The sequence below is a fragment of the Ovis aries genome, chromosome 16 (assembly GCF_016772045.2).
Source record: "Ovis aries strain OAR_USU_Benz2616 breed Rambouillet chromosome 16, ARS-UI_Ramb_v3.0, whole genome shotgun sequence".
NCBI lineage: Eukaryota > Metazoa > Chordata > Mammalia > Artiodactyla > Bovidae > Ovis > Ovis aries.
The window spans coordinates 24,184,764-24,200,139 of NC_056069.1; the positions used below are offsets into that span (position 1 = coordinate 24,184,764).

Sequence of the window (15,376 nt, forward strand, 5' to 3'; positions counted from 1 at the left end):
AAGTAAATCCAAACAGACATGATTAGTAGCAGTCATTATCCTACCATAACTGTCAGCTGTTCAGACCTTCTGGTGATAAACGTGGTCCCACTTGTACCATGGTGGCTCTGTGTCTGCAGCGTGTACTCGTACTGGGATTGTGAGGTTCAAGATCACAGGTGAAATGATTGTTAAAGTAAAATGTAAAACTCTGTTTAAGCAGAAAGTTTCTCTGTGTACTTGCTAGAGGGATATTTTGTTGAAATCAGTGTTTATTGCTGTCAGTATCACTAATGTGGAATATGTTAAGCTTTCTGGGGGCATAATTCCAATTCACAGACCCACAGAGGTTAGAGCTGGAAGGAACCTCATAGAATAATCAGTTCTGTGATTCTCAAACTTGACCATGTGTCAGAATGGCCTGGAATGCTCCTCAAAATCCAGATTGCTGCCTTCTCTCTGAGAATTTGAGATTCAGTAGGTCTGATGTTGGGCTGATAATATGCATTTCTAATTTCTCAAGTGATGTTGATGCTTCCTCACTTTTGAGAACTACTGATTTAGTTGTCTAACTGCTTCTTTTTGACTAGAAAAGTTAAATGACTTGTTCCTGTGAGCCTATATAATCAGCCTAAATATTTATTTAATAAGTAATTCATCTTCATACTGTATTTCTTAAATAAAACTCAGACCCTTCTATAATTTCTTTCAGTGGCTCAGATGTAAATTGAGATTTCAAAACTTTGTGATTATAGCCAAACTTAAAACTACTTACCCAAAATGCCTTTATAAAGGAATAAATATTTACCCTGAGGTGTTGTTGCAGCCAAGTCAATTCTATACTTGGGTTTCTTTTACAATCTACCTACACTGTGTAAATTTAGTTTCATTATCCATGAGGAATATGAGCAAATATTTTCTTAAAATAATAGCAGCTAAAGCATCTGCCTGTAATGCGGGAGACCTGGGTTTGATCCCTGGATCGGGAGGATCCCCTGGAGAAGGAAATGGCAACCCACTCCAGTACTCTTACCTGGAAAATCCCATGGACGGAGGAGCTTGGTAGGCTACAGTCTATGGGGTTGCAAAGAGTTGGACACGAGTAAGCGACTTCACTTTCAAAATGTTTGGAGTGCTTTGTGCCAGGAACTGTGCTAACTCTTAATGTGTATGAAAGTGAAAGTGAAAGTGAAGTCGCTCAGTCCTGTCGGACTCTTTTCGACCCCATGGACTGTAGCCTACCAGGCTCCTCCATCCGTGGGATTCTCCAGGCAAGAGTACTGGAGTGGGTTGCTCTTTCCTTCTCTAGGAGATCTTCCCAACCCAGGGATCGAACCCGGGTCTCCCGCATTGCAGGCAGACGCTTTACCATCTGAGCCACCGGGGAAGATTCCTTAATGTGTATAACTGTGTTTTAATCCCTGCAATAATACTAGAAATTGGTTTATATCCCCCGCACCCTCTTTTTTTGAGGAGTAAACTGAGACAGCAGCCTGAGGTCACATGGTTAGCATAAGGGGAAGAGTCAGGCTTTGAACCAGGTGGTCTGGCTGCAGAGCCTATATAGTTCATCAGAACTCTATTCAGGGCTGAGCCTATGTAGTTTTAAAAAATTCTGACACTGTACTTTGAGAAATTTCAAGAAATAATTGTAGGCACTTATTTATTTTCTCCTTGGAGAAAACTAGTGCAGAAATCATTATCAGTATCACTCATTATCTTTGAGTGATAGGACCTTTATCATCATTTGGATCCAAATTTGGATCCAGTGATTTTGAATCATATTGCAGTTTGTTGTGACTTTCAGATAGTTTTATAATCTTTTAGATGATAGTAGAATGAACAAGTAGATCTGTAGATTAATAGAAAAAGGAAATAATACGTTTCTATGTCTAACATATATATGGTATATACACCATTTCATTGAGATAATATGAAGTATTGAATTCCAGAAAAGTAATATTTCCTGTGTCCAATACATAAACTACTATCTGGGAAAATATGATAATCTTCTAAATTTATTTTCTCCATGCCTGTCTGTATCATATTAAAGCCATTGGAGATATCTATCAAAGTATATATTTCTAATATCCAGATTTGAAACTGTCAGACAAATCTACTTAACTTGTGAGAATAATCACCCAGACAGAATACTCCATCCTTATTAAGTCAAGAAATGTCTATGTTTTGAATCTATCCTAAGGGGTTTTTCGGGAGTATGAACTTCCCTTCATGTTATGCTTATGCAGCAGCAGGGCTCAAGTTCTCTGTCCCAACCTGCCCCTTTACCTCTTGGCAGTGGTTCAAGACTGGGCCGTGTTTATCATCACGACATTCGGGTAGCCCAACACCATGTTGGAACTCTTCAACACAAACAAGCTGTGTGTGGTCTGAAGTGGGCGCCGGGTGGCAGGCTGCTTTCCAGTGGCTGTAGTGATGGACTGCTAACTATATGGCCCCATGATCCAGGTGCAAATGCACAGAGTCACCCACTAAAAGTCATACATCAATCTACAGCAGTCAAGGTAAGAAATTCAACAGTTTTGAAAGGTGTGCTTGGGCTGGTGGTTAAGCATGAGATCATCTGGTGTAAAGGTTAGTTAAAATATAGCTTTGCTAAAGTGACAAGGCAAAAGCTCTCTTGCAGAGAGCTGCTTCCTGCAAGGAGTTGCTTATATTCTTAGATGTCTTATCAGAAATACAGTGAATTGAACTAAGATATTGTCGACTACAAATTGGCACTTGCCATTGGCTCTTGCCATCGGCCTCTATAAGAATTAAATCATGTACTGCTGCAGCTGCTAATTTTCAACACCCTCTGAAGGATTTCCCTGATGGCTCAGATGGTGAAGAATCTGCCTGCAATGTGGGAGACACAGGTTTGATCCCTAGGTCAGGAAGATCCCCTGAAGAAGGGAATGCCTACCCACTCCAGTATTCTTGCCTGGAGAATCCCATGGACAGAGGAGCCTGGCAGGCTACAGTCCACAGGATCACGAAGAATCGGACATGACTGAAGTGACTTAGTGTAGCGTGAAAGGAGTTTAGGGTGAAGAACAGAAATGAAACAGTGTGCTTGGGGAAAACAGGCAGAACAGGTCTTCAGAGAGTTCAGGAGCTGATTTTTTGAGCCCAATTCTCATATCTCCCACATCTAGAAAAGCACTAAAATCCTTCATGGTCACGGCTGCTCCTTGTGACTAGCAGAAACCTTCTGCAGAAAATATGTGCTTGAGTGCATGTACTCACCAAGATCACATATATACTGACCTTCCCTCTACCTCTTTGGAGGAGTTTCTCAGAGGTATCTGAGCTGCTGTCTCCTGGGCTATCGTCCTCATTTTGCCCCATGTAAAACTTACTCACAACTCTTCCTGCAGTGCATTTTTTTTTAAGTTGACAGTAGAGTTTCTGGAAACCTGAACAAGTCAAGCCTTGTGGCATCTACTACCTGGAGAATCATAAAAACAGTCACTAGTGTCAATGTTTTCACAGGCACTGCAGACTAGCCAATTAGTGTAATGAGCAGACTTCAGATGTTGACATCTGTGTGATTCTGCTCATGATGGAGCTTCTAGTTTTGCCAAAACAGCTTGTTTGTAGTAAAGCTAATTAGAAATAGGGTACTGAAGAGAATGATTACTAATAAATATAAAAAATACTATTCATCCTGTGATAAAACTGAGGTTCCTGGCTCAGGAGAATTTCTCAGCCTCTTCAAATTAGATGCAAAATTTTGTGTTTACTGAAATAGCTCTCTTATTCACCCAGTAAGGGTTGTAATAGAATGGTTATTTGAAAAAGACAATTAAGGCAGGTAATTGTAAGATATAGTACATATATATTGTAAATATTTAATTCAATTTATTTTATTCAACAAATATTTTATTTCAATTCAATTTTAATTTCAAAATTAAATTGTACATTTATTCATAATACAAGGCCAAGGTCTTTGAATGAAGTTTGGCTGGTTAGAGCTCTTCACTGTCTTTCTTGTATGAACTACAATCATATTTCATTGTCTGTGGTTTCTAATTATATTTATTCTGATATCTATAATTATGTAACAAATTACCCTGAGTCCTAGTGGCTGGGTTAACATAATTATTTTATTGTCTTTTATGGTTTCTGTGGGTCAGACTTTGGGAAGGGCTCTTCTGAGCAGTTCTGGCTCAGGGTCTCTCATGAGGTTGCAATCAGACAGTGACTGAAGCTGGAAGTGCTAGGAGCCGGGACAGTGTTGGCTGGCCAGTCACCCTTCCCTCTTCATGTGGTCTCAGAGCTTCTCTACATCGTCTGGGCTAGTCCTACCACATGGGCTTCCTTACCACGTGGCTGCCTTAAGGGAGGAGGACTTCATGGTCCAGGGCAACAGGGCCAGTGCTTCAGAGAGCAAGGCGCAAGTGGCCTCCTTAGGGGAAGCGCTCTGACTGAAACCGCCCTCCCTGGCCGGCCACCATAGTAACCGTTTGCATGAGTTGTTTCACGACAGGAGGTCCTGGTAAGGAACACAGAACTAATAAGCCACCACCAACTGGAAGAGTTCAGGAAAGGTCAAAAGGAGACACCACAGGTCCGACTACCTCCCAGAATCCTTCTCTCTGGCATCCATCTTGGCTGAACAAGGTGTGCACCACCAGGAAGGACTCTGAGTCAGAATGACTGGCTAAAGACAACCCAGAAACTAATCCCATCACCATAAAAAAAAACCAAGACTATGAGCCATGTGGCAGAGCAGTTCTCCTGGGTTCCCTTCCCCTACTGCTCTCCACCCGGGTGCCCTTTCCCAATAAATCTCTTGTTTTGTCAGCACATGTGTCTGCTCAGACAATTCATTTCTGAGTGTTAGACAAGAGCCGAGTTTCAGGCCCTGGAAGGGGTCCCCCTTCCAGCAACAGCATCACCTTTTATGACCCAATTCCAGAAGCCATGTGGTGACACTTCTGGTGCAGTCAGTTGTTTGCAAGCCAGTCTCAAGCCCTCCCAGATTCAAAGGGAGGAGAATGAGATTCTACATATTGATGGGGGATGTTGGCAAAGTTCTAGATGGGCAAGTGGGATGGGACATTAATTTTTAATGATAAATGAGCTTAAACTGAGGGTGAGATTAGTGTACTCATCTGATCCTGGTGTTGTAAAAAGTTACTACTATTTGGAAAAATTTATGTCAGCACTTCTGAAGCTTGGAATTTACCTAAAAAATAATATATTGGAAACAAAGACATATGCCAGAATATATTCATTAGAGTATTCTTTATAAAAAGAAACAATACAACCCCCTCCCCTCCCGCCCCACAACTTTCTCCAAAAAACTCAACCCAACCCAGTGCAAACCAAATGAAAATAAGATGAAGATCAGGGAATTCCTTGCGGTATGGTGGTTAGGACTCTGTACTTCTACTGCTGGGGGCCCGGGTTTGATCCCTTGTTGGCAAACTAAGATCCCACAAGCTGCACGTGGTGCAGCCAAAAAAATATTGCCATTTGGAACCGAAAACAAATGAAAAAAAATCAACCTGAGTGTAGCATTAGAACAAACATTAATTAGAGTATAATAACATGATAGAATAGTGTGGGATAATTAAAAATTATAATTTTGAAAAATATGTTAAACATGGGAAACCATATTGTTGTAGCCACGCGGTCCAGGAAACAAACTCACTCAGAAGGACAATGCAGACAGTGGAGTGCAGTTTATTGAAGAATCTAAGCTACTCCATTTTGTTAACAGAAAAACTCCATTTTGTAAGGTTCCGGGAAAAGAGCCTTTGGAAATCCAAGAGCCTTTGGAAATCCCCTGACCTCACCCCACCGCCCATGAGCCAGTAGACCCCAGACCAAAATCTCCTGACTTAACGCTCAGGAACTTGTGGTCTACCTAGACAATAGGGACCAATCAAGAACCAACACACAACCATTCAAAAGAAAGTGACCAATCAGACGTTCCCCTACCTAGAAATCCTTTTTTCCATGTATACTCCCTATATAAGCAATGTAATCCACGACCTGGGGCTCCTCCCTATAGCTGCTGCGTCAATATCGGTGGGAGCCCCAGCTCCAGCTTGGTAATGAAAACTCTCTTGCTTTTGCATTGGATATCGGCTCCCTGGTGGTCATTGGGAGATTTCGAGACTTGGGCATAACATTTATTACACCGGCGGGCCCAAGGCAGAGTCTCCTCTTAGCCAAGGACCCCAGTACGTGTCTGAACCCACCACTCCAAATTCCTTGAGACTTACATAAACCAAGGAAAATACAATCCCAATAACCCCATCATTCACGTGCTGTGTGCTCATGTGCTCAGTCAAACAATTAGCCAATAATCAATAAACCTGAGGTAACACTGATAGATACATAAAAATTTATGGCCTGTCTGGAGGAAGGGGTGATTAGTGTATGTTTTCTCTTAGGCGATGAGTAACCTAGATACGATCTTCAAGGTTCCCTGGTCTGGAGGGGGTCTTATCCTTCTGTTGTTTTCATAGGCACTAAACACAGAGTTCAGAGCCCATTGGAAAGGTGGCTGAGCATGATCAGCATCAACAGGCCTAAGATGGAGTCCAGGCCCTATGAATTCCTGCTTCAGTATAAGTGAAAACATCAGAATTAGCAATAGTAATTTATAACTGAAGAACAGGCAGTTTTATTTTCTGAACTGTATTAGTGAGAGGGCTAGCAGCCTTGGTAGGAGGCCAGAGGTCACCAGGAGGCAAGAGGAAGTGAACTGCAAGTGGCAGAAGTTTTCTTTCTTTTCTTTTCTCTTCTAATCCTGTCTTGTCATGGCAACACCTGGTTCAACCTGAACTTAACTTTTCTCAAGCCTTGAGCTAAACAATGTGATTTTTCTTATGGAAATGTTAACAGCTTTTCTTAAGCTATGTTAATGACACTATGTATTTGCCTTGGAATCTGCCTTTCTTCAAATTGGTTCGCCTAAGACTCAAACCTTGAACTCATAATAGATCAACAAACTAGTACCTCTTACTCATGGAAATGTTCTCTTAAGCTATGTTAAGGAAACCATGTATTTGCTTGGAGATCTGCCTTTCTTCAAGATTCATGTGAATTGCTTTATGACTGGGGATGACTCACTTTGTGTCAGTGCTATCTCAAATGCATGTTGTGGGAGAGGGGCCTGGTCCAGCTCTCTGTTTTGAGGTGTTCCTTCATCCGATTAGCAAGCTGCTAACAGGTACAAAATGCCTTGCTAAAAGCTAGCAAGGGGGCACTGTTTCTGTCCTCTTCTGATGTTTATATCAGAAGCTTTCTCTATCTATTTTATACTTCAATAAAGCTTTGTTATACAAAAGCTCTGAGTGATCAAGCCTTGTCTCTGGCCCTGGTTCAAATCCCTCTCTTCCAGAAGACACGAATCCTGGTGTCGTTCACAGCTCATAGCAACCTTTCATTAAGATTGAAACATAAGATTTTTTGTGTTGCGAGCGAGCAGGTATAGCTCTCCATTCTCTTCTGTTCTCTTCTCTGACCTAGAACCTAATGACACAGGTAGACAAACCAGAGGAAGACTGCATTTTGTAATCAGATTCTAGAGGTATATGTCAAATATTTTAGCAGCAGATTTTTTGCCCCAGAGGATATGTTGAATGTAGCTTTTCAAACATATTATTGTGTAATTTTTCTGTTTGAAATACTTGCACTTGTTACCTAAATTTGAAGAAGACAACAATAGGTGATTTCTAGTCCATGAGAAGTAATCTCTGGAGGGGGCAGTAGCTCTTGCCTTTGGATCAGAGGTTCTGGAGATCTGCCATGGGGGCAGACCTCTGGAACTTCTGGTTATATGTGTGCATCTCATTCATGAGTTCACCTCCAAAGCTGACCTGCCTGTGTGATTATTTGGAACTTTAAAGGCCATTGATTGGTGTCCCTGGCAGACTGAAGTCCTCGCTGTTGGAGGAGGAATGAAGGATGGACGCTTACACATCCTGGACATAAATACTGGGAAAAGCATCCAGACCCCAAGCACAGACTCACAGGTAAATGTCTTTTCTGGAGTTCACCTTCATTCTGATCTTCTGGAATCTTGTGAAACTAATATATGATAGAGCATAGGACCCAAACACACCTCTCTTTAGCTGCTGAGTCTATAGGAGTTTCAGCTCTTAAGAGTTTCCTTTTGTAAAACCCTTTTCACCTGTGAGTTGCAAGTTAATTTAACTTGTGTATTCTTTTTTTTTTTTTCTTCATTTTCTTTCTCAGCTCTGCTTTAACTGTGAAAATTGGGAGCAGTCTGACTGGACAGTGATCATGCTGTTGTCGTTCAGTCGCTAAGTTGTATCCAACTCTGCGACCCCAAGGACCACAGCACCCCAGACTTCCCTGTCCATCACTAACTCCCTGAGTTTCCTCACTCATGTCCCTTGAGTTGATCATACCATCCAACCATCTCATCCTCTGTTGTCCCCTTCTCCTCCTGCCTCAGTCTTTCCCAGCATCAGGATCTTTTCTAATGAGTCAGTTCTTTGCATCAGGTGGCCAAAGTACTGGAGCTTCAGCTTCCGCATCAGTCCTTCCAATGAATACTCAGGGTTGATTTCCTTTAGGATTGACTGGTTTAATCTCCTTGCAGTCCAAGGGTCTCTTAAGAGTCTTCTCCAGCACCACAATATGAAAACATCAATTCTTCGATGTTCAGCCTTCTTTATGGTCAACTGTCACATCCACACATGACTACTGGATAAACCATAGGTTTGACTACATGGACCTTTGTCGGCAAAGTGATGTCTCTGCTTTTTAACACTCTGTCTTGCTTTGTCATAGCTTTACTTCCAAGGAGCAAGTGTCTTTTCATTTAATGGCTGCAGTCACTGACTGCAGTAACTTTGGAGCTCAAGAAAATAAAATAATCATAGTCTACTTCAATTCATAGGTTCATTGTGCCTAAGTCTCTTTGTATATTTATTTTTTTGTTGCTTTGGGATAAACTTACCTGGAACTAACATAATTCCTCTAATACCCTAACCCTATATGTAGACTGGAAGTAGATGTGGACAGAACATACTGCCTAAACTTAGTTTAAAATGCATTCAATGAGTCAGAAATTGCCATAATTCTATATTTTGGGGGTCATTATTACAGATTTGTTCCCTAACCTGGCTACCTAAGACAAAGGAGATTGCAACTGGCCAAGGTTCTCCCAAGAATGATGTGACTGTGTGGACCTGTCCTGGTCTGGCCAGGTCACGTGGATTTTTTGGTAAGTATATAAGTAGGTAAAATGACATGTATCTATTGCATGGTGAGCTGTTATTGGTGGAAAAAGCTATGAATGGAAGATTTTCTTCTTCTGGTTCTTTAAAGTATATATTTTATTAGGGGGAAAAACCCTACTTACCATACCTCAGGGATAGATGAGTGTTTCTGAATTTGACTAAGATTGTTCATCACTTATAATGGTCATTTTTTTTTTGCATACGTGTAGGGATAATGAAGTGATAATTGTGGACAGTTTTCAAACTGTGTTTCTGAACTCTGGAGTTAGCATTGTAACTCATTTTACCCTATTTGGCAGAAAAACCAGCTGTGCTAAAATGTGTGGAAGATAGGAAAATATGCAAAGGGTGAGACATTATTCTATGCGGGGAGACCATTCCAGAGCATGAGATTCTGGGCGAGCCTCTGCCCTTTCAAGACAGACTGATATGGTTTCCTGGTGTGGATCTGTAAACACTTACTGGCTACTTCTTGAAAGCAAGACCTCATGATGGAGAACAGGACTCGGACCTTGTTCTCAAGAGTCTTAAATTATCTTTGGGTGCAATCTGAAATATTAAGGCGGGCTGAGGAAAATAGAAGTGTTGGTTGTTGAAGGAACAGGGCACTGACATCCAGTCTCTTGTAGACCTCTGATTATATATTCTGTCTTCTTCCTCTTGCCACTCAGCTCATTTTCTGATCATCCCTCAAATGTATTTATCCAACATTTATTAATACTAAGCGTCTATTATGTACCAGGCAATTTTGATGCTGCTGGGCATACACAGGTGAACCAGACAGACAATATCCTTGCCCTCTTGGAGCCTATACTTCTGTGGGAGGAGGTAGACAAAAGTCAGATATACATGATATTAGGTGGTGATGATACCATGACTCTCTGGAGATTCTGGGAATGTTATTTGGCAATGACAAAACTCCTCAACAGAGAGTCTTCCTGCTTCTGGTGCTCATCCTGGCTAGAGCTCTGCTTAGCCTCAAAATAACTTTCTATCCTTCAGCTGTTATACTGTGTGACTTGGTGAATAAAAATACAGACAGCTCTTGACAGAGCCATATCAGTGCCAGAATGGGTGTAGGAGAAGCATGAGGTGGTCCTTGGCATATATTAATTACAATTAACCAGACCTTTTTAGTTTAGGGAAACATTAAATCAAGCCTTAAAACTTAGGTGGGAGTACTGATAGATAACTTTTGCATGAATTTGCTGATGCTCAGAATAAATAAGGTATTAGTGCTTTATTTTTTCATTTCTCTGGTCATAATAAGTTATACTTTTTAGTTTTAATGATTTGTGAACTTTTAAAATATTAGACAGCAGGGAGTATATTTAACCCTTCCTCCTTCCTTTAAGTCGCTTCAGTTGTGTCCGACTCTGTGTGACCCCATAGATGGCAGCCCACCAGGCTCCCCCATCCCTGAGATTCTCCAGGCAAGAACACTGGAGTGGGTTACCATTTTCTTCCGCAATGCATGAAAGTGAAAAGTGAAAGTGAAGTTGCTCAGTTGTGTCTGACTCTTAGTGACCCCATGGATTATAGCCTATAGGCTCCTCCATCCATGGGATTTTCCAGGCAAGAGTACTGGAGTGGGGTGCCATTGTCTTCTCCCAATGTTTTTGGTTAGAGAAGATGCAGTTAATTTTGAACTTTTAGACACTAATTTTCATCTCTAACTCAGTAGTTTCTTCTATGCACAATATTTCCCTAAAGCATTTAGCAGGAAGATTGTTTTACAAATGCACATCATGTGGTCAGATAAATTTGGAAATTCTGAGTTAAATAAGAAAAGTTTTACTTTCTTAATGATGTTTCAAAGACTTTGATACATTACGTGTGTTGGGAATCTCCAAGAGGAATCATTTGGTGTTTCCAAGCCAGGCTTCATGAATATGTGAACTGCGAACTTCCAGATGTTCAAGCTGGTTTTAGAAAAGGCAGAGGAACCAGAGATCAAATTGCCAACATCCGCTGGATCATCGAAAAAGCAAGAGAGTTCCAGAAAAACATCTATTTCTGCTTCATTGACTATGCCAAAGCCTTTGACTGTATGGATCACAATAAACTGTCAAAAATGCTGAAAGAGATGGGAATACCAGACCACCTGACCTGCCTCTTGAGAAACCTATATGCAGGTCTGGAAGCAACAGTTAGAACTGGACATGGAACAACAGACTGGTTCCAAATAGGAAAAGGAGTACATCAAGGCTGTATATTGTCACCCTGCTTATTTAACTTCTATGCAGAGTACATCATGAGAAACGCTGGACTGGAAGAAGCACAAGCTGGAATCAAGATTGCCGGGAGAAATATCAATAACCTTAGATATGCAGATGACACCACCCTTATGGCAGAAAATGAAGAGGAACTAAAAAGCCTCTTGATGAAAGTGAAAGAGGAGAGTGAAAAAGTTGGCTTAAAGCTCAACATTCAGAAAACGAAGATCATGGCATCTGGTCCCATCACTTCATGGGAAATAAATGGGGAAACAGTAGAAACAGTGTCAGACTTTATTTTCTTGGGCTCCAAAATCACTGCAAATGGTGACTGCAGCCATGAAATTAAAAGACACTTACTCCTTGGAAGGAAAGTTATGACCAACCTAGATAGCATATTGGAGAAGGGAAAACCTATGGACAGAGGAGCCTGGTAGGCTGCAGTCCATGGGGTCACTGAGTCTGACATGACTGAGTGACTTCGCTTTCACTTTTCACTTTCATTCATTGGAGAAGGAAATGGCAACCCATTCCAGTGTTTTTGCCTGGAGAATCCCAGGGACAAGGGAGCCTGGTGGGCTGCCATCTATGGGGTCACACAGAGTCGGACACTACTGAAGTGACTTAGCAGCAGCAGCAGCAGCAGCAGAAGATAACATATTAAAAAGCAGAGATATTACATTGCCAACAAAGGTCCGTCTAGTCAAGGCTATGGTTTTTCCAGTGGTCATGTATGAATGTGAGAGTTGGACTGTGAAGAAAGCTGAGCGCTGAAGAATTGATGCTTTTGAACTGTGGTGTTAGAGAAGACTCTTGAGAATCCCTTGGACTGCAAGGAGGTCCAACCAATCTATCCTAAAGGAGACCAGTCCTGGGTGTTCATTGGAAAGACTGATGCTGAGGCTGAAACTCCAGTACTTTGGCCACCTCATGCGAAGAGTTGACTCATTGGAAAAGACTCTGATGCTGGGAGGGATTGGGGGCAGGAGGAGAAAGGGATGACCGAGGATGAGATGGCTGGATGACATCACCGACTTGATGCACACGAGTTTGGGTGCATTCTGGGAGTTGGTGATGGACAGGGAGGCCTGGCGTGCTGCGATTCATGAGGTCGCAAAGAGTCGGACATGACTGAGTGACTGAGCTGAACTGAACTGAAGTTCTTTGGGAAATCTTTGTATGGGAACATCTCAAGATCTTGCTCTATGAACACCCTTCAGTGGACAATGCCACATGGTGCGGGGCCACTGAGGTCTTCAGCTTCTATGTGTTTTTACTGTGAGTCAGTATTTCCATCATGGGTCAAGATCAGCATTGAAAAAAAAAGAAGTAGAATGGTATAGAATGGAAAAATGGAAAAGTAGGTTTTATTTTATGAAACTTTTGTCATTGTCATCAGTACATTTGCATGTCTATGTGTGGGGTCACCACATAAAATGTGGTTTTGACAATGAATTGTGGTCAAAAAGCTGGAAAGAAGCTATTTTCAATTATGGTCATGCTTTTAGTAATTCTGATCCTGTTACCCGCAGTCGTAATTCTCTGGAGGAAAATTTTAGTTAAAGAGGTTCTCATCCACCTGACTATAGAAGAAAGATGCCTTATAATTTCCCCTCCAACCCTCCTCCGCTCCCACCACCACCCCGCTACGCCCCCCACGCCGCCAAGGCTGTAGTTTCTAAGCTTTGAAACAGTGGTAGCTGACTTTCTAGCTTATAAGTGAGACCTGGCCTTTGACTAAGTTCCATCAGTCCATCACACATGTGTCAGTACATGGGCTCACTTATGGCTGTTGCTGCATAAAGAAAACCAACCTTTCAATGCTTCCAGTGACAGTAGTACTCTTGGAACGTGGGGATGTAAATTCCAAACAAGAACTTCATCTGAAATAAGGTGGCATTTCCTTCTATCTAGTAAACTAAGATTGTCATGAATGTGAAAGAAGTATTTCAAGAATGCTTTTGTTTCCATCCAAAGGCCATTTTCCTAACAAGTTCTGGAAGTAGCTGTCCATCTTTTTTTAAGTCAAGATATTTTTCAAAGTCTGTTCTATAAAAGATTTGGACTTTCCCCCTGTTGTTTCTTTTTCCACTTTCTCTCCCTCCTTCCTTTTCATCTTAATGCACATAATAAAGAACGCATGAGTATTTATCACTGATTATATTTATTGAATAGAATTTTCTTTTTAGGTTTAATTTTAAAGCATTAGTATCAGTTCAGTTCAGTTCAGTCGCTCAGTCGTGTCCGACTCTTTGCGACCCTATGAATTGCAGCACGCCAGGCCTCCCTGTCCATCACCAACTCCTGGAGTTCACTCAGACTCGTGTCCATTGAGTCAGTGATGCCATCCAGCCATCTCATCCTCAGTCGTCCCGTTCTCCTCCTGCCCCCAATCCCTCCCAGCATCAAAGTCCTTTCCAATGAGTCAACTCTTCGCATGAGGTGGCCAAAGTACTGGAGTTTCAGCTTTAGCATCAGTCCTTCCAAAGAAATCCCAGGGTTGATCTTCTTCAGAATGGACTGGTTGGATCTCCTTGCAGTCCAAGGGACTCTCAAGAGTCTTCTCCAACACCACAGTTCAAACGCATCAATTCTTTGGCGCTCTGCCTTCTTCACAGTCCAGCTGTCACATCCATACATGACTACTGGAAAAACCATAGCCTTGACTAGACAGACTTAGTCGGCAAAGTAACGTCTCTGCTTTTGAATATGTTATCTAGGTAGGTCATAACTTTTCTTCCAAGGAGTAAGTGTCTTTTAATTTCATGGCTGCAGTCACCATCTGCAGTGATTTTGGAGCCCAAAAAAATAAAGTCTGACGCTATTTCCACTGTTTTTCCATCTATTTCCCATGGAGTGATGGGACCAGATGCCATGATCTTCGTTTTCTGAATGTTGAGCTTTAAGCCAACTTTTTCATTCTCCTCTTTCACTTTCATCCAGAGGCTTTTTAGTTTCTCTTCACTTTCTGCCATAAGGTTGGTGTCATCTGCATATCTGAGGTGATTGATATTTCTCCTGGCAATCTTGATTCCAGCTTGTGTTTCTTCCAGTCCAGCGTTTCTCATGATGTACTCTGCATAGAAGTTAAATAAGCAGGGTGACAATATACAGACTTGACGTACTCCTTTTCCTATTTGGAACCAGTCTGAACGATCTATATTTTCCTAACTAAATTAAGTTGTTTTTCATTTATATGGCGTGTGTGTGTGTGTGTGTGTGTGTGTGTGTGTGTGTGTGTGTGTGTACTCAGTCCTATCTGACTCTTTGCGGCCCCATGGGCCGCAGCATGCCAGGTTCCTCTGTCTTTTACTATCTCCCAGAGTTTGCTCAGATTCATGTCCATTGAGACAGTGATGACATCTAACCTTCTCATCCTCTGCTACCCCTTCTCCTTTTGTTTTCAATCTTTCCCAGCTTAATAATGGATACTGGCCTTTAACAGCAAAAGAAACTCTTTTTTATGCTGAGTTTGGAGCATGGTAAACAGTTAAAGCTTTGAACTGGATTCTAGTTCTGGCTCTATCATTAACAAGCTGTGTGACTTTGAACAAAGCGTTTGATATCCTTAAAGTTTTTCTTCAACTCTAAATTAAAAGGATGGCATTATATCAATGAATTTAAACATTTTTTTATGCACCAACATGCCTAGGACCAATCCCGTGTCCTTGAGGGGTGTCTCTGTGTGTGTTGTATGTGTCTGTGTATGCATGAAGGAGAGCACTGGGAGTTCTGTGTGCAGGTGGAAAAAGCCCTAAGTATCTAAGAAATGTTTCCTTTAGGAGTGGAATAGTGTAGCTATACTCTTTGCTGTTGAGAATCTTGTGTCAAGAGAACAAGATTATTTCTGAAATTCCAGCTCTCAATTGAATTGTAAGCCATACTGCTCTATGAGGGGGTGACCACCGATCTCATTTGATTTTATTTGTGCCCCCAAATGCCTACCCA

The 15,376-nt window shown here is 41.6% G+C and overlaps 1 protein-coding gene across 1 annotated transcript in view; it reads left to right on the top strand.

The window, feature by feature from the left end:
- Positions 1-15,376, top strand: part of CDC20B (cell division cycle 20B) — a 71,997-nt gene that overhangs the window by 51,948 nt on the left and 4,673 nt on the right. Inside the window, exons 9-11 of the mRNA XM_004016988.5 lie at positions 2,279-2,504; positions 7,851-7,976; positions 9,079-9,196. Coding sequence (XP_004017037.2) covers positions 2,279-2,504; positions 7,851-7,976; positions 9,079-9,196 — 470 coding nt within the window. The remainder of the gene's footprint in view (positions 1-2,278; positions 2,505-7,850; positions 7,977-9,078; positions 9,197-15,376) is intronic.